Consider the following 25,701-nt stretch of genomic DNA (forward strand, 5'->3'; position numbering starts at 1 on the left):
TTTTCCTCAAATGTTCAGTGACTTGACAAAACATAGACTCAGAATCGATGGAAAGAAATCTGGGCGGTGGTTGTTTTTGGCCCTGGGAGGCAGACTTGTATTCTGCAGAGACTGCAATGGTGTCTCCCCATTGAGGGGGTCTGTGCCCCTCCCCTGTAAGCTGGGTAGGCTTTTGGAACTGGTTGAGCAGGACAGTGGGAAGGAGGTGACACTCTGTGACTTCCGAAGCCAGGTGTTTGAGCTTCTTCCTCACTAGTTGGGTCACTTGTGCCGGAGCTCAGGGCTGCCCTGTAAACGGTCTGACTGTTCCGAGGCTGTGCTGTGAGGAAGCCCAGACCTGCTCACAGGGAGAGACCACGTGGAGCAGACCTGAGACCACATGAAGGGAGAGAGATGCCCAGCCAGACCCCGGCTGTGCCAGCACCCCCAGCCCCACTCTACCAGCTCCTCCACCCATCCGCATGAGAGACCCCAAGGCAGACCCTCTCAGCCGAACTCCTCCCGAATTCCTGACCCACAGAGACGTTGGAAAACAACAGATTGTTGTTTTAAGCCACAAAGTTTTGGGGTTACTTGTTAGCAGTAAATAACCACAATACCCTCTCCAAAAGTAAAACTGTTCGAAAGTAGAACTGATGTCTTTGAAATTATGCATAAATAATGGAAAATGTGGATGAGTAGACAGAGCACTCGGGTAACTTAGTGGATAGGTGGTATAACTTAGTTATACCTAAAAACAGGGCTGTCCTGTGCCACCTTCTTTTCTTTTCCTTCCACACTGTCCCTTCCCTGAGACGACTTTTAAATCTCTCACTCATAGTTCTCAATTCTGGATGGACATTAGAATCACTAGGAAAACGAAAAAAAACCTCAATGTCCAGGCCAACATTTAATTGTTTGAGGTGGGACCCAGGTGCAGGTATGGTGTTCAAACTCATCCAGGTGCTGCCAGTTCGCAGCCAGGGCTGAGAAGCACTGTTTGATGCTGACAATGCCCAAATCTGTATTCCTGGCTCAGTTCTTTCTTGGAGCTGCAGATTCATAGACTCAGCTGCTTTCTAGCTGTCTGGACCTGGCTGCCTCGCAGGCCCTTCCAGCACGGTGCTCCATCTCCATGGATTCCTCTGCTCTGGAAATGACCCCACTACCCACCTAAGCACTCCAGCCAGAAACCTGGGAGGCATCCAGATTCCTTCGTCTTCCTCATTCCTTGCATCTAGTTAAACACAAATCAATCTCTTCCTCTCAAGTCATTTGTGAGTCATTCTCTACACTGCTGCATCTCGGTCCATTTCCTCTCCCCTGGATACTGCTTTAGAATCCTAACCAGCTTCCATTTGATTTCCTTCAAGTCATCCACATAGAAACCACAGTGAGCTTCCTAAACACACAAATATCACACTCCTCGCTGAGTAAAACCCTTCGATGGCTTGCCCTTAGCATAAGGCTCAAAGTGATGAAACGGCATGCGGGGTCCAGCTGGCTTTGGCCCTGTGCCTGTTTGATCCAGCTTCATCTGAAACAGTTAATGCTCCAACAGTCCTGGAGCTTCATTCCTTTGAATGTGCTTCTAGTCCCTCACTCCTGTCCGTTAACAGATGTTGTTCACTGTGCCTGGAATACTCCACCTCCTCTCCCCTCCGCCTCTCCTGTCTTATCTCACTCACCCCTCAGCCTCAGTTTAAATGAACTTCAGTCCTTAGAGGGGGCTTCCCTGACTCTAGATTAGGATAGTTCCCCCTGTTACAGGCACCCAACACTCCTCAAACCTCTGCCTTCCTGAACTGTAAACTCCAAAGCAGGTCAGGGAATGTATCTGTCACTGCCTACAGTCCCGCTTATAGCATAGTCTATTCATTGTGACTGACTGACTGACAGAATAAACAACTGAATATGGATTAAGAGATAAATATCAACTCTGAGGGAGTCCTTGTGGTAACACTCTGGCCTCTGTACTTGGCTCTGGCCCATCCAAAATGCAAATCAATCATTTGGATAAAATAGAGAAAATGCCAACTAATTTTTTAAGTGATACAAAATTGGAAGGAATGGCTAATGCATTCCCTGTGTTTGGTGGCAAAAAGCAAGGTTCTAAAAGATAACAGCTAGCTGGAAGGATGGGTCAGAACTTACAGACAGAAATGTAACAACAATGAATGCAAAGTCCTACCTACTGCACAAGTATAGGACAGGAACACTTGTCCCAGAAACAATCCAGAGTGTGTTTGTAGCGTAGTAAGCTCCACTTGAGCCAGTAATTGATGTGGCTCCTAAAAGTGCTAATGCCATCTTAGATTCCTTTAATGGATAAAGAGGGCCCAACAAAGACAGTGCAGGTCCCACAGGCCTCTGCTCTGATCCCACCACCTCTGGAACATTGTGCTTCATTTATAGGACCACATTTCAACAGGAGACTCTCAGAGGAACTTGGCCAGAGTGGTAGAAGCTTGGGAAGTACCGTTTATGAGGAACTGCTGAAGAACAGATATTTACTGCATGAAAGATGGAATTCTGGGGAACACTTTGGTTTCTTGAAACAAGTGAAGGGCTGGTCTTTAGAAAAAGGATTATACTTACACACCAGAAGGCGGAACTAAGACTAAGAACTGGCAGTATCTAACATGCCCTCCCTGGCTACATCCTTCTTCTCACTGACCTCTCTCATCCTCTCACTCTCCCTAACATCTGCTCTGTGTTCCTAACAGGCCCTCCCATCTCTTAGCCTCTCCCTGGGCTCCCCTTCCATCATCCCCCTTCATAGACCACAGATGCCTTTATCAGCCACCTTAATGATTCTTAGCCCGCATGTCCCTGAGCCCTAGGATCTACCACTGTGTTCCTTACCCTTTGTGACCTCGGATCCTTCCTTGTCTCTGCTTCTGCTTCTGCTTATTGAGAATTGCTGGGGGAAGCCATGCAGACTGGGTCCCTGACAAATCTGTGCCATCCAGCGTTAGTGGGTGGGCCCTCAATCCTGCTGAGCATTCCCCCATTCATCAAGGCCATTTCCTGTCACCTTCCCATAAAGTGGGTTTAAACCTTTCTCTACTTTTTAGCCGTAGAGCAAACTCTAAAACTCCCAGTCAGAGGAAGTAATTTCCTTAAATTTTTCTCTTCACAATCTCAAATTTTTATTGTCTCTTCGCTCTTCCTTTCTCTCCTCTCCTCCTTTCTCAGAGTTCTGGGAGACAGAGAGAAGAACCTCCCCTTTCCAAAGCTTGCTTTTCCACATGGATTTTCATTCCATTTGCTTTCATGTCTCTGGGACTTTGTTTCTTAATTTATCTCCTGTCTTTCCTCTCTTCGAAGTCATCCTCACTGCCAGCCCCTTCCCTCTGTCAGTGACCATGTGCAGGCATTTTGAGGAGATGAGTCGCGAGTGATGTTTTAAGATGGATTGGAGAGAGGAGACGCCAAGCCAAGGTGCCAGTTAGAGTCTCCTGAAAGACACAGGGAACCTGTCCAGGGTGCTGAACGAAAGAACAGGGAACCGGTGAGATTCAGAGAGGATGCTGTGGTCAGAATGACTCTTGGGTTACTTGTTATTTAAGACTTTGACTTATTTTCCTACTGTTTATCAGCTCTGTAGGGACAAAGATTGTGTCAGATTCATCTCACTTTCTCTCACAAAATCTGGCTTGAATGAATGAACTGTTAGAATTCCCTCAAAATGTGTGGGAGGGGGCAGGGTGAGCTGCCCTCTGGAAGGTGTATTTTTAAAAAGAGGAAAGTTGGTGGGAAAGGGAAAGATATCTCCATTTTAGGAGGAAGAAAGGAGTAGACCTTTGTTCCTGGAAGTGTGGTCCATTGTATTCGTTTCCCATTGCTGTAACAAATCGCTCCAAATTTAGTGGCTTAAAACAACACAAATGTATTATCTTACAGTTCTGGAGACTGGACATCTGAATGGGTTTCACTGGGCTAAAATCAAGGTTGTCAGCAGGACTGCATCGTTTCTGGAGGCTGGAGGGGAGAATTTGTTTTCTTGCCTTTTCCAGCTTCTGGAAGGTGCCTGCATTCCTTGGCTCATGGCCCCTTTCATCTTCAAACCCAGCAGTGGCCTGTCAAGTCTTCTCACACTGTATCACTCTAACACTGCCTCTCTTCTTCTTCCTTCCCTGTATAAGGACCCTTGTGATATCCAGGATAATCTCCCCCTTCTCGGTGTCAGCTGACTAACAACCTTAATTCTGTCTGCAGCCTTAATTTGCCAGAAAACCTAACAAATTCGCAAGGTCTGGGGGATTAGGGCTTGGATGTCTTTTGGGGCCATTATTCTGTCTACGAAATCCTTGGACAAGCAGCATCTGTATCACTTGGGAGCCTGTAAGAAATGCAGAGTCTCGGGCTCTCCCCAATCCCCTGAGTCAGAATCTGCCTTCTAATCAGCCCCTCAGGTGAGTTGAATGTACTTTAAAGTTTAAGAAGCCATAACTAGACTATCTCTAAGATCCACTCTACTTTAAAAGTCCCACAGTTCTATGAAAACTGAGTTTTTTTTTTCAACTTCCAATCTTCATTATTCTTTCTAATCCTGGTTTCCTACCGAAAAGGAAAAAGTTAATTTTGATTTGTATCCCTGGTGTTAATTCCCAAAAAGTCAGCCAAGTAGAACATGACCTCACCCATATTTTTTTTTGCTGGCAGAAACTAGATGTTAGAAAAGGCAATTAGATTATAGAATTATCCATGATGCAAAGGTACTGGTCTGCAAAGAATATTTTCTTCCCCAAGAAGATTCATGGCAGAACTGCCTTCATTAGTGTGGATAATATTAGTGGCCCAGCAAGTGGAGCAAAACGGGCACAGAGGAGCTGTTCTTAAGGCATCTCTGAAGGGCTCAGCGTTTGAGAAATGTGACCAAAGCTGATCATAACATTCCTTTCAAAGTTGCAGGAATGGCAAAGCAATAAATAACTCTGGTTCTCACTGGTGTGAAAAGGAAGTTGCTGGCTGTTTGATCACTGTCCTTATTGTAGAGGATGGATTAAGCTCACCTCCAGGATTGCAAGCTCCTCAAGGCTAGGACCAGCCACATGCAGTGTCTGGGATGTAGGAGGTACTCCATACATTTTGGGCTTGAATACTTTTTAATACTGTGTAGTACTTTATGCTGAATTACACAGATGCACTGAAAAAAATGGATCAATAAAACTGGAATATTTCAATGACCATCTTACTCGACTCTCTAATTCCTTGTGTTCATTCAGTCATTCATTCATCTATTCAGCAAACATTTATGAATCATCTACTGAGTGCCCCCTCTTGGTCTAGGCCCTGTGGATGTAAAGATATCGTCCCTGTCACTCAGAAGCTCACATCCCACTGGAGCAAATAGTCATGTAGGTAAATAATTATGGCAACATGAGTGCTAGAAGAGGTACGTGAGCAGGCTCTTGGAACTCGCTTCTCCTGTCATTCACACTCTAACTGGATTTATCTTTAAAATTGTCCATTCCTCCCCTTTGCCAATTGGATTAACTATTTGGCTTTATTATTTTTATTTTCAGCCCTAGATATTCATGTTGCCTCTAAACACTCGATACTTGTTCTATAAAATGAAATGCTCTCAAACTAGCACAAGTGAAAAAGAAGTTATCATGAAGGTCTGGTGGGGACTCGTGGGAATTCAGGAAAGGTTAAGGAAGCAGGAAAGGCAGGAAGTGAGGCGGCTCCAGACGACCCCTCTCCGTGTCCACTCTGTTCTCTCCCTTTGTGTTGAAGAGTCCAGACTCCAAGGCAGAGAATCTGATTGGCCCCCATTGTCTTTCCAGCCAGGTGACTTCCTGACCACGCCAGTCATTGCCACTGTATTCTGATCGCTTCCTTCGTGGCACTCACTTAGCATGAGCTGCAGTTACATATATTTTTAATTTACATGTTTATTTCTGTTTTCCTCTTTTGGTTTAGTAGTGACTATATTTGTTTGTTACTGTTGTCTCCAGCCACTAGTACAGTGCCTAATCCTAGTAAGCACTTAGTAAGTAAACAAATGAAAGAATGAGAGGAGGGGGAAAGTGCATGTTAGCCACCCTAGAGATGGGCTTCCTTATGGTACCAGTCAGCTTGCAGGAGAGGAGGGGACTGAGGAGAGCCTTGGGCCCACTGACCACTCAGCGAGGCTGTGCAGGAAGGTTCTAAAGGAGGGAGGTACACAGGCAATCTCCCCCAGGGAAGTCTTGGCCAACACTCTAGCCGCGTGTTCTTTCAACTGCAAAGACACGCCCACCTTTACACCTGGAGACCCTTGTCCTTCGTGGCCCAATGTAAATGTTCTGTTACTTTTAAAAATTTATTGAGCAGCTAACTTATGCCAAATTCTATATCAGATGCTTTACATGCATCATCTCTTTTCATTTTTACTGAGACTCTAGCAGGTAATAGCCTCGTTTTACAGCTATGGAACCGAGCTTCAACCATTGAAGCAGTTCATCCAAGGTTAGAGTTTGCCTGTAGCAGAGCCAAGAGTAGAAGATAGGTCTGTTTGATCCCAAAGCCCCCTCCATGATATTTGGCTGTCTCCTCTGTAAAGTATTCTCCCCCTCGGGCAGACTGGTGCTTCCTCCTCTGTGGGACCGCACTGCCGTGTTCCTAAAGACAGTGCAGTGTTATTACGCACTTTCAGGTACAGACGGTTCTGGCCCCACTGCTACCCTGAGCCTCACAGGGCAGGGACTGTACCTGCTTCCCCTTTGTGTCCTCATGCCTGGCACTTAGTGGGGGCTCAAAGAATATCTGTCTGCTGGGCTGAGCTTTGGAAGGATAGGCAGTTACTATGCTATGTCATATTTTTTTTTTTTCCTTTTTCTCCCCAAAGCCCCCCAGTACGTAGTTGTATATTCTTCGTTGTGGGTCCTTCTAGTTGTGGCATGTGGGACGCTGCCTCAGCGTGGTTTGATGAGCAGTGCCATGTCCGCGCCCAGGATTCGAACCAACGAAACACTGGGCCGCCTGCAGCGGAGCGCGCGAACTTAACCACTCGGCCACGGGGCAAGCCCCCTGCTATGTTATATTTTTTAAACTCCACAAAATACCATGAGTACCTCATTATAAAGAAAATGAAATTATCAAGTCTCGTAAATGTCCTTCCCACCTCTGTTACTGAAATTTTAAGAACGTGTGTCTATTCCCGCTACCCACATAACGTCTGCGTCACATCACAGTCAGCTGAGACTCCGCCGCCTGTTATTGTGGTAACTGCAGAGCGACGGGACGGTCCAAACACTCGGGCGGAATACTCCTTTGACTCAAAACAGCAGACTGGTGTAGCTGCAAATTGGCATTCTCTCATTCAGCGGATAGTTCTTACATACCTACCACGTGCACATTATTAGTCACTCAGGCGTGGGCATGGTGATTATGCAAGAGCATCTGAGAGCAGGGTTCTCCCCGCATGGGGCTTACCATCTGGTAGACACAGCTTCCACCACACTTAGGATGTAAAGTAGGCAGTGCTGGGTGTTAGGAGACCCTACTGACTAGGTCTGTGGGAACCGAAAGGAGGCGGGGGCCACTCCTGCAGGGAATGGTCCAGAGGACTTCCTGGAACCTGTGGCATTTCAGCTCGAGTATAAGATTTGGACAAGCAGACACATCTCAGGTCAAAGGCAGAGCTCACAGAGGTGGGGTGGGAGGCCAGCACCGGGCTCCCACTTACCTGTAGAGGGCAGAGCAAGAGGCGCGTTTGGAAGAGCAGGTGGGAGCTCTGTTGTTGGTGGCCTGGAACGCCAGGTTGTAGAGACTTAACTGTATTCCTAAGGAAGGGGGCAAATGGTCCTGATTTTGCTTTAGGAAGAGCGGTCTGGCAGCAGTCTGGGCATGAATGCGCCCAGGCGAGACCAGAAGCAGAGAGCAGTTATTTGATGTTTGTTTGATGGTGCTGGGTCATCACTGATCACACAGCAGTGCAGGTGGATTGAAAACTTTGGTCAGAACCATTTTTGAAACTCACACGTAGTCTAAGTGACTCATCAGTAAACCAAGAAGAATTTCTAAGGAGTCATCACAGACGGGCCCAAAAAATGCACAATGGGAACAAGGAAATCTGCTCACGGCTCTTAAAGCAGAAGCTCGGCTCAGGGGGCGGGTAACTCGGGAAGCTGAAATCAGCCGCTTCCTGAGAGCCGCTCCCTTGCAGCTTTGTGTACGTGAGATGCCATCAGGTGGGCCTGTGCAGAGCCGGGCAGACCCTGCTGGGCCACACAGAAAGTTCTGGGGAGCAGAGGGTCGGAGATAAACACGCTGAAGGAAAATCAGAACAACGTTTGAGGTGCAAAAAGCAGGTTTCTCAATAGCAAACTGAATTTGCCAAACCAGGTTTAAATTAGTAGAAGCAAAACAAGGAAACATGACTTGGGGAAGGTGAAGCAGTTGCTAAATGAACTGCTAACTAGGGGTCTCGACCGTCCCTCAACAGCCTGGGCTGCCGCCTGGCCGGCCCTCCTGGACCACTCTGTTTATGGCCTGAGAACCCTTGAGGGCTGCAGTCAAGTGCAGCTTCAAACAGTGGGCTTCGGCGTGAAGCTGCAGCATCAGGCACACCAGCTGGGGCTGGGGCCGTGGAGTAAAGGGTGTGTGTCTGAAGCGGCGCCAGAAACAGCTTCTGCAAAACAGCCATTGCAGGCGTGAATTTTATGAGTTCCCCATATGCAAAATACCATCAGTTGCGCCTTCATTGATGCCTCCCTCCAGGAGCTCCATTTCCAAATGCAAAGGCAGACTTTCAACACAACCTTACTGTAGCGCTGCCCTTGTCGTCCACACCTTATGGTCAAAGCTACTTCATGATGAGGTCTTTTTTAGATTTAAATGCTTAGACCCCTTATGACTCAGCTGCATGATGAATAGTGACACTGTGAGGTTCCTGTGTTTGTACGTGCACATACGAGTGTACAGGATTTCTCCATCTTCTCAAACACATTTTCATGAGAAAATGAATGTAGTGAATTTATCAATAAGGTGGAAAAATACTACTACTCTCTTCACATTAGCCAAACTGAGTAATTAAAGCAGAAACAGAGCTTGGCCCGGAAATTTGCTAGAATTCAACATTACTATGGAATATCTAAGAATAGGCAGACATTATTTTTTCCTTTTGTCCCTCATTTCTTTAAAACTTGACGTTCCTGTCTTAATTAAACGCTTCCTCTGGGAATTGTATGCAATATTCACAGTTAGATTTGGTATCAGGACGCAGTTATGGACAATTTTCTAAGGATACATTCAGAGCTAGGATATATAAAATGACAAGGGTAGATGTTTTCTCTACCTGACCATGGTTGAATTTTTTTTCTTTTAAAGAGAAACAGGCAAGAGTAGTATAAACATCTAAAAAGGAAGTGTCTCCGTAAGCCATCGCTTATATTATGTTTTGCCTTAACATAATAAAACAAATTTAGTTTTGCAGAAGAAAGACTGGAAGCAGGGAGAACAGGTATTTATGTTTATTCCATAACTCTGGGTCTTTACTGATCAGACAACTATGTGGTGGATTGAAAACTTTGGTCTGTGTAACTATAATGTAGTTAATGTATTCGGTAACTAAGCATTGTATTATTTGAAAGGGCATGGCTGATGTAATAATGATGGTAGTTATTAAAAATTTTATATACTACTAACCAACCACAGTGGCTTAAAAGGTGAGAATTTTATTTAGAAGAACTACATTAGAAGGGCAACATGTCATTTTTATACTTAACTCCAATGCACTGGAAACTACCAGGCCAATATGATTTATTGTTGGATACACAGCACATGGCTGTCCTGGGCTGGATGCAGGTGTTTTCAGTTTTGTGCCTCCACCCCTCACCCCCACATTTTGGCTTCTCTCAAAAAAAGAGAGAAATGGGGAGATGTTGGTCAAAGAGTACAAACTCCCAGTTATAAGATGAACAGGTTTTGGGGATCTAATGTACAGCATGGTGATTATCGCTAATAACACTGTGTTATATGCTTGAAAGTTGTTGAGAGTAGATCTTAAATATTCTTAACACAAAAGAGAAATGGTAATTATGTGACGAGATGGAGGCATTCGTTAATGTGATGGTGGTAATCATTTTGCAATATATAAATGTATCAAATCAGCACATTGTACACCTTAACTTATACAATGTTATATATACTTTTTAAAAAAGAGAGAGGAAGCTATCTTTCTAACTATGAATGAAGAAGAAAGGACAGCTTAACAAACGAATGGTCGAGGGGTGCTCACGAGATCTAAATCCTTTGCACGGCCTTGTGGGCCCTGCATGATTTGGCCGCTGCCCACCTCTGCCTCACCTTGTGCTCTGGAAGCCTCAGCTTCTGCTTCCCTCCATACTCGCCCCCTTACTCCCCCCTCATCTGTGCCTTGCTCCTCGTTCATGCTGTTCCCTCAGCCGAAAATGCCTTTCTCCTCCCCTCCCCCATCTCTTCTAAACTTGTCCTTCAGATCTCAGCAGACTATATAGAGTCAAGTCTCCCGTCCCGTGATTTTTATAGCATTTAACACCATGTGTATCTGTTTGTTTTTGTGACCATTTGATCAGTGTGTATACCACCTCCAGGCTGTAAGTTCCAGGGAGTGGTGCCTCATCACACAACAGGCGTTCAAAAATAGTCGCTGAATGGATTTTTAAAAAGAGAAAAGAGAAAAAGTGAGAAGGAACTTAGATTTGAAGAATATTTTTTTAATACAAAGGCTACAAGAACTAAGAACCATAAAATGTGAGAATAGGAAAAAATTAAAGGAATTTTGAGTAGCACATATACAAATATATACATATGAGTCCTCAGTAACACCCAAACGTTTAGAATTTATGAATGTCAAGCATCAAAACCAGCTTCTGATCCATAGTGTCAGAACCTCTGCAAGTCATATACCCATAGCTTATGCTATTTTCTCATTATAATCTCAATACTCTTATATACAGATCTATATGGAGTAGGCTGCCTATTTTCAAACATAGTTAGGAAATAGGCTATACTGCTTAATTAAATGTTGTGATCAATAGAGTCACGTTACACACGTCATAGCCATGTAATCCATAGCCCATGAATCTGATTACAGTAGGCTGCATGTAACTCTAAAACTCAACTGGTTATAATTTAACCGCCAATGAAAACATGTAAAGACTGTACAGAGCTTTCATGATCATCGTCATGGATGCCAGGTACCTTTGCACCACACAGGCCTCTGGTATTTGTCAGTAGCAGCTCGGTGATCCCCTTGATAGAAAGCTGGGTGAGCCAGGTTTGGCTAAAGTTGATAGAACATCCTGCAGTAATTGCAAGTTCTGTGAGCTAAAGGTCAGTTAATTCTGTCAGGCTATAAGAAAGAATACATTCTGAAGTTGACTAAGAAATACTTATAGGTCATTAAAAATCGACTATCAGCAGCTGGCCCCGTGGCCGAGTGGTTAAGTTCGCACACTCTGCTGCAGGCGGCCCAGTGTTTCGTTGGTTCGAACCCTGGGCGTGGACATGGCACTGCTCATCAAACCACGCTGAGGCAGCGTCCCACATACCACAACTAGAAGGACCCACAACGAAGAATATACAACTATGTACCGGGGGCTTTGGGGAGAAAAAGGAGAAAAATAAAATCTTAAAAAAAAAAAAATCGACTATCAGCCTAATCTATTGAAATCCCATTTTCTTTCACTATATTTTAAATGTTTACTTTCAGAAGTGTGTTTGGGAACATTTTTTGTATGATGGCTAAGACTGCCGTTCTGAAAATACAATGCCCCACGTTTTTATGTCTCTGTTTACATTAATGGAGTTTCACAACACACTTCTGTGAACTTTGAGATGACTGTTTCCACTGTGCAGATAAGAGAAGCTGAGGCATGAGGCTATTTCTGTAAGTTTTCCAAAGATACCCTCAGAGCCAGTGGAGGGGAGGGCCTGAGACAGAAGCTGATCTGTGTCGGCACTGAAAACATGGCTTGTCTGCATCTGGAATCCAGGGGAGGGGGAGCCTGCCAAAGCAGAATCGGCTCTCCCCGCCTGCTCCTGAAGTCCTAACAAGGAGATCTTTGTAGAAATGTGTACACAAATGAAGAGGGTATCAAGGTGATTGCCAGGATGAAAGTCTACTGGTCTGAAAGGCCTCGAATGTGCTTGACGGCAAGAAGATGGATTGGTTGGCTTCTCAAGGCCTTGCTAACAGTTCTGATTCTTTCCAGTGAGAGACCCGTGGATGAAAAATATTTAAAGTGTGTTCCTTTTTTTTCCTTTACAGATCTATGCAGTTCGATCAGTTGTTCCCAACAAAAGCAATAACGAAATAGTCCTGGTGCTACAACAGTTTGATTTTAATGTAGACAAAGCAGTACAGGCCTTCGTGGATGGTAAGTACACATGTCCCCAGAACCGGAAGATGTTAGAACTAAATACACCATGTAGTCTGCATTTGTTTCCTTAAATGCGTTGAAGACCAACTAGTTACTAATACTTTAATTCTCATAAAAATATGATAGGCTTTAAAAACACATATCCTTACTCAAGAAGAGCAGAATTTAAAGTTCTTTCTCCATCATTAAAAAAAGAAAGACTGTAGATAGTTTCCCAAGGAGACCTATTATAATGCTACTAATTCCACTGGCCGCCAGTCACTCCGCTTTGTTATGAAACGCACCCTTCATTTGATGGTGTGCTTGTGAGCAGAGGATGATGCTGCACTCCTGATCTGGAAAGCCTTCTCGTCAACCAGCGTAATTCTACTTGGCTTTATGACTGAATCCTTGAACTTGATGCTTACGTAGTCTGAGAGGACTAGTTTATTCTTTAATATCCTTAGTTTATGATTTTGAGGTTGCCTAATCAATCAGAATATCAGTTCATTTCCTACCTCTAGAACCTTTGCTTTTTAAGAAAAAAAAATTGTTTTTAGTGTAGACAGCCCATTGCTAGTGATGCTGTGGAATCTAATGTCTCAGGAAAGTGTTTATCCTGTAAATGGATAACTTACTGCTTTAGATTTCCTGTAAATTATGGGGAGATTCTCCTCTTCTAATCAAATTAAGTAAGTTTTCCATTCACGAAAATACTTGTCCTTGGTTACCGTGTGTCTTTTGTCCTAGTGTTAGTTTCTATTTTGTAAATATGGACTAGCTAAACATAATCTGACAAAGTCAGGGAAGACAGCACATTTCTCAGTTATGTCCTATTTACACTTTATTTGTTAAGGATGGTTTGATTGACTTATTTTCCTAGGAATAGAATCGTCTTGCTAAGATTCTACAAGTGTAATTGCATTTCAGGCGAGGTCTTGGAACCAGGCAACAGGCTCACATTCTGCTATCTGCAGTCAAGGTTCAGGGTCCCAGTGAATTAAAAAATGATGACCATTCAAAACAGACCTGCAAGCAGACCCATCGCGCATAACTTTTTTTACTGTTTTTCCCTGCTTTGTGGATTAGCAGATCTAGAATCTTTAGTCATAAAAAACAAATAGGAGAGAATGTGATATTAATCCGACTTTGTAGCATTCAGTGCAATTTGTCTCAAGAAAAAAACTTTGGAAATATTCACATCCTGGCTCAGATAAACTCTCTTTTCAGCTTTCACTTGCCAACATCACTTGCATGGAAAAAAGCTTTAGAAAAGGAAGGAGGTTCTTATCCCCATCCCTTCCCACCCTCACCTGGATGGAGGCCCCACAATGAAAGTTTTTGTTACAAAGTGACCCTGATGAGCGGCACAGATGCTCAGGAATTGATACACTGTCAGCAAATCTGTTTGTATTTAAATGGAACACCTTGCTTGTCCTTCTTGAAATTTTCACCTTGTCAGTGTTGAGAGCTCATTAAAAAAACTCATTGAGGGGCCAGCCCAGTGGCCAAGTGGTTAAAGTTCAGCTTGCTCCACTTCAGCGGCCTGGGTTCACAGGTTCAAATCCCGGGTGAGGACCTGCTCCACTCGTCAGCCATGCTCTGGGGGCATCCCACATACAAACTAGGGGAAGATTGGCACAGATGTTAGCTCAGGGTGAATCTTCCTCACCAAAAAAAATAATAAATTTCCCAAACCTCCCCCCCCCCCCCATAAAAGCATTGCTGAGAAACCTCGTATCATTTTGGTTGGGGACCAATTGGAAAACTTGTTTAAAACCCACTGAGAACAAAAATATGTGTTAGGAATCATTTAGGAGGCATATTGAAAGCACGATTTCCCAGTGGCTTAAAAATCTCCAAGCAGTTTCATATGATTAAAATTTAATAATAACATTTTCAAACTGCTCTGTAAACGTGGGTGTTTCTTCTTCAGAATTATTCTCTAAAAACTTATTGTCCAAATTGCAAATAAAATTTATGTCAAAATACGAAAATTAGAGGAATAATTGAATATTGCAATTAAAGCACTAAGCAACTCACCTCCTTCCTCTCATTAAAAAGAACAGTATTTAACGTTTTTAAAAATTTAATTTTATTTGGAAAACTGAAGTTTAGCTGTAAGTAAGAGCTACCCTAATGGTTATTAGCACTGGCGTGACTTACTGAGAAACCTAGTGAGTGACTGCCTGAAGTTCTTCAAAAGGAAAGTACTGTGAAACATTAATTCCCTGGGCAAATTAGAGAAAAACCAGCCCAGTTAATAAAAAGTCTGAATTATAGCTTACTTTTAAGAGCAGTCTTATTATTTCAAGTCCATGTAACTCAAAAAGCCTAAGAGGGGCGATGCATTGGAAGCTTGGAATAGAGAGGAATAATTAGCCTGTCTAAACATGAGTCAAAGCAATACGGCCTTCTGCTTATCTGACAGTGACAGTGGACTCAATAATTGTCCTGCTAATTTGGAATTTGTTAGAAAGACCAGCCTGAAGTTTATCTTTGCTTAGCCAACATTCTCATTGTAGAGAACTATTAGGATAATGAGATTGTATGAAAATGTTTAAAATTGTTGAAAGAATACATTTAAGAGCTCCTCTCTTAGAAGTACCTATTTATATGAAAACAGCTGATGTACTCATTACTGGCGACTTATCATTGAAATTCCCGACAGCACAGTTGGAACGAACGAAGAACTTTGTTAGACGACGTGAGGACAGTTATTAGAGCTAACCAGTGGTGAAACATTTTTTTTTTAATATTTTATAACTTAATCAGGTGAGGCTTTTCCTCTGAGTCCACCCAGTTCCACATATGTATGTGAATGGCACTGACAGAACCTGGGACTCAACTTGTCATATGATGAGCTTTTGTCTCAAATTGGAGGCCTTGCAAAGCGCACGTCCCATTCCTGTCCACAGTGACGCGAGCAGAGCAAACATCATATACACCATCCTCCTTCTCACCCTGCAAGTTGCGAACAGAATGAGGAGAGGCAGAGAAACAGCAGGAGTGGCCAACCAGAGAGCTGGGATTCACTCCGTTAATAATATTCTCAATCCCGTGTTTGGTCTGGAAGATTATAGGTATTTTGATTCATATATCAAACAGAACAATTTCAATTCTACGTATGGCCATGAAGCTATCAGAAAATTCTCAAGATAGATTTCATTTTCTCTAAGACAACATAATGATAAAAAAAAAGTAAGCTTCATGTAGTAGAGCTTAATATTTTGATAAAACCAAGATCGTGCAATGAATTAAATGAAAATCTGGAAATAAAAATCAAACTGGCATTTTTTTTATTAAGGTAGGATGTATCAAAACAAATGAAAAAGCCAAAAAAAAAAAAAAAACTGCTACAAAGATGGAAAGACAGAGATGAATTTTGTGTGGTGTTTTGTTATGTGAATACGTATTGAAGATTCTTTCTCTTTCTCCAGGCAGTGCCATTCAAGTCCTAAAAGAATGGAATATGACGGGAAAAAAGAAGGTAAGATTAATATTGATTGTAAATTAGTGACATCTTCAATCAAAGCCATCATGGTTGTTATCATCTTAACAAGGCTGCCGATTTGTGCTTCTTTCGCGTGTGTGAATGTGTACACCCAGAAAGCTCCAGATTCATGACTCTCTTCAGTTACCAGCCACCCTCACTACTGTTGCTCTTGTTCTCTGTTCAGGTGTTTTTAACCACCAGGTGTGCTTTAGAAGTCCCAGAGTTTTTCTTTGTAAGTATTAAGGGAAGCCCAGCAGAGAATTCAAAGGATGCAAGACGTTAACCTGCCTGAACGCATCCTGTAGCACAAAGGGAAAAATTAGGGAGTGTTTTAAAGATACTTACAAAGTTCTAAACATATTTTCACATGTTTTTCCAACTGAAAGAATCCGTCCAAGGCTGCCTTGAGATACTTTTTTGCTGAGTTCTAAGCTAGATCTTTAATAAAAGAAGAAGAAAAGAAAATGTCTTAAAGCCATAGTAAGTAAGGGACCTGTTCTCCCTTCTTGGGAGCCCTGGTAGGCTGCTCCGTGAGAACAGAGAGAAGGAGACTTTAGTCTGCCCGTTCCTTCTTTTGCTTTCTTGTCCTGTCACAAAGAGTCTGACTTCTGGGTACACACGCGCTGTCTCCAGCACACGCCCTCCTGGGCCATGAGCACGGGAGGAGCTCACCAGCTCCCACAAGGCCCAGCTCTCTTGTTCTTGGCCTGTCACCTGTTTCAGGACTTTCACAAAAGCTCTGCTTCTCTTTTCAAAGTAACTGCCCCACCTGTTCCCACTTTCACAGCAAGGCCTGTGTTTTGGGTGGCCCAGGATACAGTACATCAGGCTACCCTTCCCCACGAGGGAGGATCACAGGCCTGCGAGACAGATTTTAAACAAAGCAGAAAAAGCAGTATTACTTTCATAATATCCAGGAATTACTGAAATTCCTTGAATTGTCCTTGCCCCTTTTTTCTCCTCCTACTTTCATGTAGATTAGGGAGAATTATGAGGGTTTTTATTTAACCTCTGTATGCCACTATCTTTGCCAGTTTCTGCTTATCTTGAATCATAGCCTCCCAGACTGCTGGGTGAGAGGAAGATGATTTGCAAGTGATTGAAAGGCAGTATTTACACTTCACATGGAAAAATTTCAGATGTGTGGTTTGCGTATCAAATTTCTCCAATGTAAAGAAAAAGCAGACAGCAGCTGCAGACCCACCTCATTACGGAGTCTCCCTCGCAGAGGCTGGGGGAAACGGCCTCCCCAGCTCAGTGGATGTGGCGCTTGTGTGGGCAGAGGTGCCGCTGGCCCCCTTCACCCACTGGAAGCACAGCTCCCACCGAGAGGAGCACTTACCCGGGACATGATGGTGTCCATGGAAAAGAAAGGGAGTGGGGAGGAGAATTAAGGAAAGAGAACGGTTTCTTTTTCTCTCTTTTCCAAATGAGCTGAGGGACAAGGCCAGGCTGACGTTCACCTGGGCCTCACTGATGCAGCAGGTGGACAAGGTCTGTCTGATGGTCAGGCGCCTCTTCTGATCAGCTGAGGCTTGTACCTACTGCGTGTTGAGACATTGATACTCCTGGGTACAAAGCCGCAGTCAAGTACAGCATACAACATCATTAGGAACAACATCTTCCCAATTTCCTATATATTATTATATATTGACCATTAGGGCATTTTAGGAGAGAGACAGTAAAACCGTGCCGTATTGTGATAATTGAGATCTAAAAAATTTCAGTTGTCTAAAGTGCAGGGTTATATTGTTTTGAAATAGATAAATGCTGTTCAGCTAGCAGCCGAGAGGTCCGGGGTCCAGCTGTACGATCCAAAACTGAGTGACCCGGGTCCACTGGCATGACTTTGTAGCAGTTGTCTGCTCCAGCTGAAATACTCAGGGGCTTGATGACGGCTCCTGTGGCTGCCTGGGACTTCTGGGATGGTGGCCCAATCCCAGGAATCTCATGGTTGGCTGGTGCCTATTTCATAGACCCAACCCAGACTTTGGGGATCTGCCTTCTGTTTCCTCATTTTGCAAAGACTCCCTGCCTTTGTCGCACCATTCTTCCCTGGACCCCCCTTCCTCCCCAGAGGATCAGACACCAGTGTCCTCCTTGCCTCCCCCACCCCCATCACCGCTTTAAGAAACGAGAGCTGTTCTCCACTGGGTCCGTCACTGAATTTCAGGGCAGTTTTCACAAGATTTTACTATATAACCATTCACACAGGTAGCCCTTCGATTTACTTAAATAATATCTCAGCTATTTAAGCCATTGCCTACTATTTTTCCCTTTTAAAGGAACTTTTTTGTTTACTATTTTATGAGGTAAAAGTTTATACAACTTATTGTAGGAAAGAAGATATTTCCATTGATTTGGCTGGTTAATAAAAAGAAGATGTGGGTGTTTTCACCCATTCTGTTAGAAGATCCAGAAAACAAACAAACAAAAAAGATAACACATCTTATCTTGATCTCACAGGTTCACCTTGTATTTCAGGGGTCTGAGCTGAATAATGCTGTCTTCTCCTTTGTGTCTCATTCTAGAACAATAAAAGGAAAAGAAGCAAGTCCAAGCAGCACCAGGGCAACAAAGACGCTAAAGACAAGGCCGAGAGGCTGGAGGCCGGGCCCCCGCAGCCAGCGCCACCCCCGCAGATACAGAATGGCCACGCGAACGGCTGCGAGAAAGACAGCTCGTCCACCGACTCTGCCAGTGAAAAACCAGCCCTTGCCCCTCGTGAGAAAAAGATCTCAATACTCGAGGAGCCTTCAAAGGCACTCCGTGGAGTCACAGGTCGGTAATTCTTAAATCAGGCTGCTTAGGAAGACTTAGAAGAAAAGGATGCCCAGGGCACCCACTGGGGCGGTCACTGCTGCTGTGGATATGCCTGGAAGGGAAAGGCTGTTCCTCTGCTGTGCACACGGATTCAGCCTTCCTGCAGGATGCGGGGCGGGTGGGGGGAATGTAGCAAGGGCAAAGAAGAAATGCTCAGTCTGGCCCTGCACTAAGTCAGAGGATAATTTTTTCTAAAAACATAGTTCTAGTCTGTATTAGGATCATCAGGAAAATGGAAATCCCAGTTTAAAGAAATTTTCTTTATAGACACCTTTGCTGGGATAAGGGAGGAATAATTGATGACAGAAAGAAATGTTATTAAAGGGTAGATCAAATTGTTTTAACTCCTTGTGTTTCATATAATGTGACAGAACATAATATTCCAGGGTGTTAGAACCTGGAAAGTTAATTATTTGTGCTCTACTTATATATTAATTAATCTGTAAAAGGCTACTTCTTAATCAACTGTTTGACCTTGGGTGCATCATTTCATCTGGGGTGTCCCGTTTCCTTTCTGTAAAATAAGGAATCTGTGCTGGAATCTATCAGATCAGTGGTCTTCTGATCCAATGCTCCATTTTTATATCAAATCTTAAAATAAAATTCATAGATAATATAATCTGCCTAGAAACAGGATTTTAATAAAGTAAAAATTTAAGAAATTCAGGAACAACTAAAATAGCAGCCCCCAATAAAATGGCTAGATGTTCACACCCACTCACAGTGAATCACTTTGCACTTTAAAGAAGTAAGATAATAGTCAACTGGAGATTGTGGACACTGTTTTTCATATTTGACGTGTGAAGTAGGAGAGAGGTGTGTTTTTCTGTAGACGTGGAATTCCTGACACAGCTGCTGCAGGGCAGGCTGACACGGGTGGCTGGCGGTCCATTCGAATACCGTGGCTGCTGGCGCGCTTGGCCGTGGGATTTTTCAAATGGTGAAAAGTCTTGGTAAATTTCTGAACAACATAAAGTACAATTTTCTCTTAATTTACACAGTAGTTGAATCCTGGAAATCCAAGTAAATCCTGGAAATCCGCAGGAAAACTGTACAAAAAATACTTTATGTTCGTAAGAAGAGTATCCAGGAGGGCGCGAGAAGGCCGAGGCTGCAGGGCAGTTGGCTGTGCAGGATCCCTGTGATTGGAAGTCTTCTTGCATCCTGCCCTGCCCACCCCACACACAGTCATTCTCATAAATTTTGAAAATGCCCTGTCAGTTTTTCTTTTTTTTAAAGATTGGCCCTGAGCTAACATCTGTTGCCAGTCTTTTTTTTTTCTCTTCTTCTCCCCAAAGCCCTCCGATACATAGTTGTATATTCTAGTTGTAGGTCCTTCTGGTTGTGCTGTGTGGGATGCTGCCTCAGCGTGGCCTGATGAGCGGTGCTAGGTCTGCGCCCAGGATCTGAACCCGCGAAAGCCCAGGCCACCAAAGAGAAGTGTGTGAACTCAACCAGTCAGCCACGGGGCCAGCCACCCCATCAGTTTTTCAAAATGCCTCCTAAGAGTTGGTGGATCCCTCGGTGAGAACCACCACACCAGGTGGTCCCCAAAGTCTTTCTTCTAGTTATAAAATCCCCAGTTTATTGAATCAGTGACTTCTTAGATTCCTCTTACACGCGGCACTGTGCTAGAAGCCACAGTAGATTCAGAGAAGGATATGGCATGGTGAAGGCCCGGAGGAAATCACATTCTGAACCCTGGAAGAAAAGGCTGTGCATCCACCAGTGAGTTTCAGGTCTGGAGAAGAGAAGTCCACATCCGACTGATGACCAGGGAGATTTCATGGAAGCAGTGGGTACTGAAGGACCAGTAGACCTGAGGTCAGTAGTACCTCCAGGGTTAGAGAGAAGCAGGAGAGCTTGACTCAGCGGCCGTGCAGATAGCAGACCTGTTGTCTGGGAGGAGTGCTGTCCTCTGATAGCCCGGGATGAATGAGGCAGGGCCCTGCCCCGGAGGAGTTGTCTAGCAGAAGAGACGGGTACAAACAGGACATTGCCCCGTGACCCGTACCAATTCAGGGATACGGCAAGGAAGCATTAAATAACTAGTAAGTTTTAAAATTGCACTAATTTTCTTCCATAAACACGTTACCTAGCAAATCTATTAATAGCGAGAGTTCCAATTTTCAGATAATCCTCACTACATGATGGTCTCTTAAAACCAAACAAACAACAAAAACAACCTATTTCCATTTAGAATCTGAATTTTCCAGAAATTTTTTAATTTAATTTTTGCCAGGCCTACAATTTTGAGAATGGTTTGATTTATAGGCCGGGCAGGAGAAAGAAATTAAACAATCGAGTGGCAGCTTCCCAACTTTGCTTGTGATTGCTTTCACATGAATTACTTTCAAAATCTAATTACTCGGTTGTTGTTTTGATATCAATCATAGACTAAAAGCCTGGAACATATATTTGTTCATTTACTTATAATTTATACCTTCTTCCTAAAACAATTTCGGTAACTCTGTGGAATGAATGACATTAGAGACGTGCAGTCTTGAGGCGCTTCACTTCACAGTGGGGGGCTGCCTTGACAGTTAAGTCTCCACCAGGGGAGTTGTGTGGACCACGGAGCTTTTGCAAACCCTAACATAAAACTTTCTGTGAAGAGTCTTTTATTGCACGAGGAGCCATCCCAGTATCCCTTCGGTTTTGTAAGGTTACCATGAAGGCATTGAGGTATGTCAGTATAATCTGTTGATGTTATTGGTCCATTACGAATTGATGCTAAGGTCGATTTTTCTGTTAAAGTGTAAGTGATGGTAATGGAAGGTTATTAGATGTTTTGCAAAAGGAAGGGCATCCTCCTAGATGACCGTTAACTGTATTACCATCACTTGTTAAGATCATGAATTCTAAAATGAGTTTGTAACTAGTTAGGTTTTCCTTCCCAAAGATAATGAAGGTTCATCAGGAAGTCAATGCCATAACTGTCAAATGACTTTAAAATGCTTGTTCAATCTATAAGAAATCCTGAGATTTCCAAGATGAGTGTTAGGTCTCAGACATTCTGCACCCCCATTTTGAGTAGACGGTTGGAACTAGAAAGGATGGGAGTGATCCTTTAATCCCGTCCCCTCACTTTACAGGTGAGGAAAGCGAGGCCCCAGATGAGCAGCCGAGCAGATAACCCACACCCATGGAGTAACTCTCTTTAGTCTGCAAAAGTCTGACCCAAATCCATGTAATTTTATGTGCACATTACAGAGTTACTGCTGACACCACAGGCTCCCTAACTCCTAAAAGATGTATAATTGAAAAATTAGGCAAAAGTAATCATTACGAGCCCTACAATGGTATTCTGTACTTGAGTGGGTTCGAAGCATGAGCCTAGAAGAAATCTCCAGTTGGCCAGTGGTGGAGCATTTCTCAAGCTTTCCAATAATGAAACTGACTCAAGAAAGCCTGCCCTCAGTGCCCGGCTGGGCAGCAGGCTGTGAACATGTGGAAGGCGAGTTTTATCTTTTTATAACACCTTGACATTCAAGATCTCTCCTTTTAAAAGTTTTAAACAGAATCATTTTCTGGAAGGGAAGAGTTAGCTTTCAGATATATGCAGGTGGTTCAGGGGTGTTAGTGTGACTTCCTACGTGAAAAATAACCGCCCAAAGCATCATCATCTCAGGCTGTAAATAGAATGCTCTCGAGTGGGACACCGCTGCATGTCAGCATATAGCTTACAAGTTTGGGAGTTTGACTTAAACTTAGTACAAAATTACTTCTTTATTTATCCTTGGAGTAGTTTTTTCTGTATTTCTGAATTTTTAATAACACCTCAAATTAGATGTTTTACATAATCCAATCGAGATCATCCTGTGTCCAAGTACAAAGGCAGGCAAGAATCAGATCAAGATTTGTTTTCACCAAAAGTGATGCCAAGGATCATTTGTATTTCTAAGGTCCCATCTAAATGTCTAAAGCACGTTATGACATTAGGGTCCAGGTTTCCCAAATGTTCCTCCTGCTCTATTTTTCTTGAGGCTCAGATCGCTGAAATGTATAGGTGCTTATCACCGTGTAGGCGAGAAGAGGAATTCAGATTCCTGAGTTGTCTTTCTCCTTCTGGACACAGTTCCCACTGCACAGGGAAGACGAGGATTGTGGGCCACCACCTGGCTCCACTGAGCTAAGCTTAGGGGCGGGGCTTTCTTTGCTCCAGCTCCTCTTGCTGGACCCAGCAGGCTGCCTTTATATCCCCTCATCTTGTAAAGCATCCCGGGAGGCCAGCTCTTCTGCTCCCTGTTACTTCTCTCAAACTGAAGGCTCCGTGCTGTGCTCACTGACCTCTACCAGCCGGCCTTCAGTCTGCCCTGTATCATAGACCCGGGGCAGCCGCCATTTTGCAATGCAGAGTCTGTGTGTGCGCATGGCACTGGCCCAGAGCTGCTTTCTCATTCTCAAAGTGAACTGAACCAAGTGTGAGAGAAGGGGCCTGTTATTTTAGAATGCGGGCTGCTTGTCCTTCATTTTTGCTTCTTATTAAAAAAACGAAAAAACCCCACCAAACTGTTTTATAGTATTTTTAGGGTGTGAGGTTCCCTATAGGATTCCCAAGCAAAATTTTTTATGCTGCTGTTGGCCCTCGCTTCAAGATTATCTCCCCTGCTTCTCTAAGCCCTGTATTGGGCCAGAGGATTAGAAAAGATCAACAAGAAGAAAGCGGCTCACCTAGAACTTGAATAGTAAAGCCAAACATGTCTATTCCAGGATTTCAGCAGTGCCAGCTCGCAAAGGGAAGCAATATAATATCGTCGCTAAGAACCAGGGCTTTAGCATTAAACAGATTTGGATTCAAATCTTGGCCTCATCACTTACTAGGTGTGTGACCCTGGACCTGTTCACCACTCTGTGTCTCAGTGTCCTAACCTGCAAAATGGAAAATAGAACCCCACTTTACCAGATTGTGGTGAGCTGTGAGTGAGATACAGCCAGAGAGGCGCACAGCATCTGGTACAGAGTGAACACACACATCATTCATTTATATATCTAGTGAAATTTTTAAGCATTCTTTTTCAGGAAGAAGAGATGCATAATAAACCAGAATACAACTAAGTTACCAAGATAATGATAGATTATAGTAAATGTCATGAGGGCAGCAAGTAGGAGGGGGCCCCGGGCAGGGGCGGGGGTATGTGCAGCCACTTCAGATAAGGCCTTGATGTGACAGGAGTTAATGAAGAGGAGACATTGCAGCTGAGGCCCAGGTGCCTCAGTTCGGGTTCTCTCACCCCAGGTTACGCTGGTCTGAACAGCCTTAATTAGAGACTTTAGCTGAAGCCCTTGTAGAGTTAGAACCATAGGTTTTTACTATTTTTTTAAATTAAAGATAGAATACTTTATTAATATATACAGCTGATATTAAGTACTGTTATATGAAGATGCATTTTGAAAGTTTCCATTTTAGAGCACTTTTATCATTATTCTCACTCCTCCTTAATTATTATTTCAGCATCTACGTGCTTGGTGTTAACTCTCCTTTGTGGTTGTGTGTTGATCAGCAGCACTGTGTCTGAACTGTTCAGGTAAAATGACGGGAGGCCTTGATGGCATTTTCAGTGACTGAGACCTCTGCTTCCTTTCCCTGTGTATGAAAAAGCAGAAAGAGACAGAGGCAGGCACAGGGTGTAGTGACATGAGGGCACAGGAAATAGAAAACCCCCGGAGTATTTTTCCGTCCCGGGGTGGAGTGAAATCAGAGCTCTCTGCCTTCTCTTTCTCATTTGGAAACTATTATTTTGCTGCAGCCTCACAGCAACAACATAAAACTACTCATCTCTAAATAGCTGATAGCCTCCTAACGTCCTCCCAGACCTCGCCATGGTGATTTCCATTACAAACAGGACTATATTCAATGGAATGCACTCCTTGCAGAGAACAAAAGGCCTTCCGAATTTTTTCTTTTAATTTTCGAACAAAGATTTAAATGGCTCTATCAAATGCAATGAGAATTAAGCCTGTTTTTCAGGGAAATAAGGCAGTGATATAAATCAAGTTAACATGCCTACCTTGTGTCATCGACACCTTTAATTCATTGACTTTATTATCTGTCTTTTAATATAAATAAACCTGTAAAGGTATTAATGACATATGAGACCTTGTAAAGACAACGTAAATAAAACTAAAAAGTTCGTTTCCAGTCAGAAAGTTACCAGCTTTATGCCCTCTGAGCTGATCAAGTTTCATGGGACTGGAATGAAATAATGATGTCTATCTGTGTTTGATAAAGAAGTTATGAAAAGGCAGAACTGACTGACTTATGTTTTCTGAATAAACCTATCTGTTTCGGTCTCTGTTCCAAAGTTGTTGGTTTCTCTGAATATCTGTTAATCACCCTGTCATGTGGTGACAGAAGAATGATGAAACATACAAATCAAGATGTACAGTAATTGTACTGTGAAAAGAGTTTTCTTGGGGCTTCATCTCTAGACCATGATTCTGTAACATCTTCAGAGAGTTATCTTTACTCACTGTCTCCATTTCTTCACCTCTCTCTCATTTATCAACCCATTCATTTTGCCTTACAGCCCCGTCACTTAAAAGAAATTGCTCCCACTGAGTTTACCATTGGCCTCTATGTAGTGAACCTGGCAGACACTTTTCAATTCTTACTTTTCCTTTTCCTTTCAGCAATATTCCACATTGTTGACCACTCTATCCTTAACCACTGTTTTTTCCCTTTGGTTTCTACGACATAGCGCTCCTGATTTCCCCCTCCATCTTCATTGCTTCTCTGTTTCCTCTGAGGCTCATGCTTCTCTACCTGGCTGTTAAGTGGTGAAACTCGTCAAGACTTGGTTGATTCCAAGTCCTCTCCCATATAAAGCTATCCTCTCTTCTCAGATCATTTCAACCATGCCCTACCTCTAATAATGTAAGCTGGCTCAAAATCTCATCTTCCTGGTCCAGGCTCCTCTCTAACCACCAGACTCTTACTTGACATTTTCACTTTAATGTTTCAAAGCACTTCAACAACATGCGCAAAAGAAACTCATGATCTCCCTTCCCAGTCTCAACTTTCTTTTAGTGTTCCTGATCTTTCTGTACCATCTGTCCAGTTGTGCA

The 25,701-nt window shown here is 43.4% G+C and overlaps 1 protein-coding gene across 20 annotated transcripts in view; it reads left to right on the top strand.

Annotated features, from left to right (window-relative positions):
* SPATS2L (spermatogenesis associated serine rich 2 like) overlaps positions 1–25,701 on the top strand; it is a 166,451-nt gene that overhangs the window by 90,585 nt on the left and 50,165 nt on the right. For all 20 annotated transcript variants that reach the window (XM_014832461.3, XM_014832466.3, XM_044768494.2 and 17 more), the window contains 3 exons: positions 12,224–12,332; positions 15,755–15,804; positions 18,342–18,591. In XM_014832461.3, the coding sequence (XP_014687947.1) occupies positions 12,224–12,332; positions 15,755–15,804; positions 18,342–18,591 (409 nt within the window). The remainder of the gene's footprint in view (positions 1–12,223; positions 12,333–15,754; positions 15,805–18,341; positions 18,592–25,701) is intronic.

Source organism: Equus asinus, chromosome 4 (assembly GCF_041296235.1).
Source record: "Equus asinus isolate D_3611 breed Donkey chromosome 4, EquAss-T2T_v2, whole genome shotgun sequence".
Classification (NCBI taxonomy): Eukaryota; Metazoa; Chordata; class Mammalia; order Perissodactyla; family Equidae; genus Equus; species Equus asinus.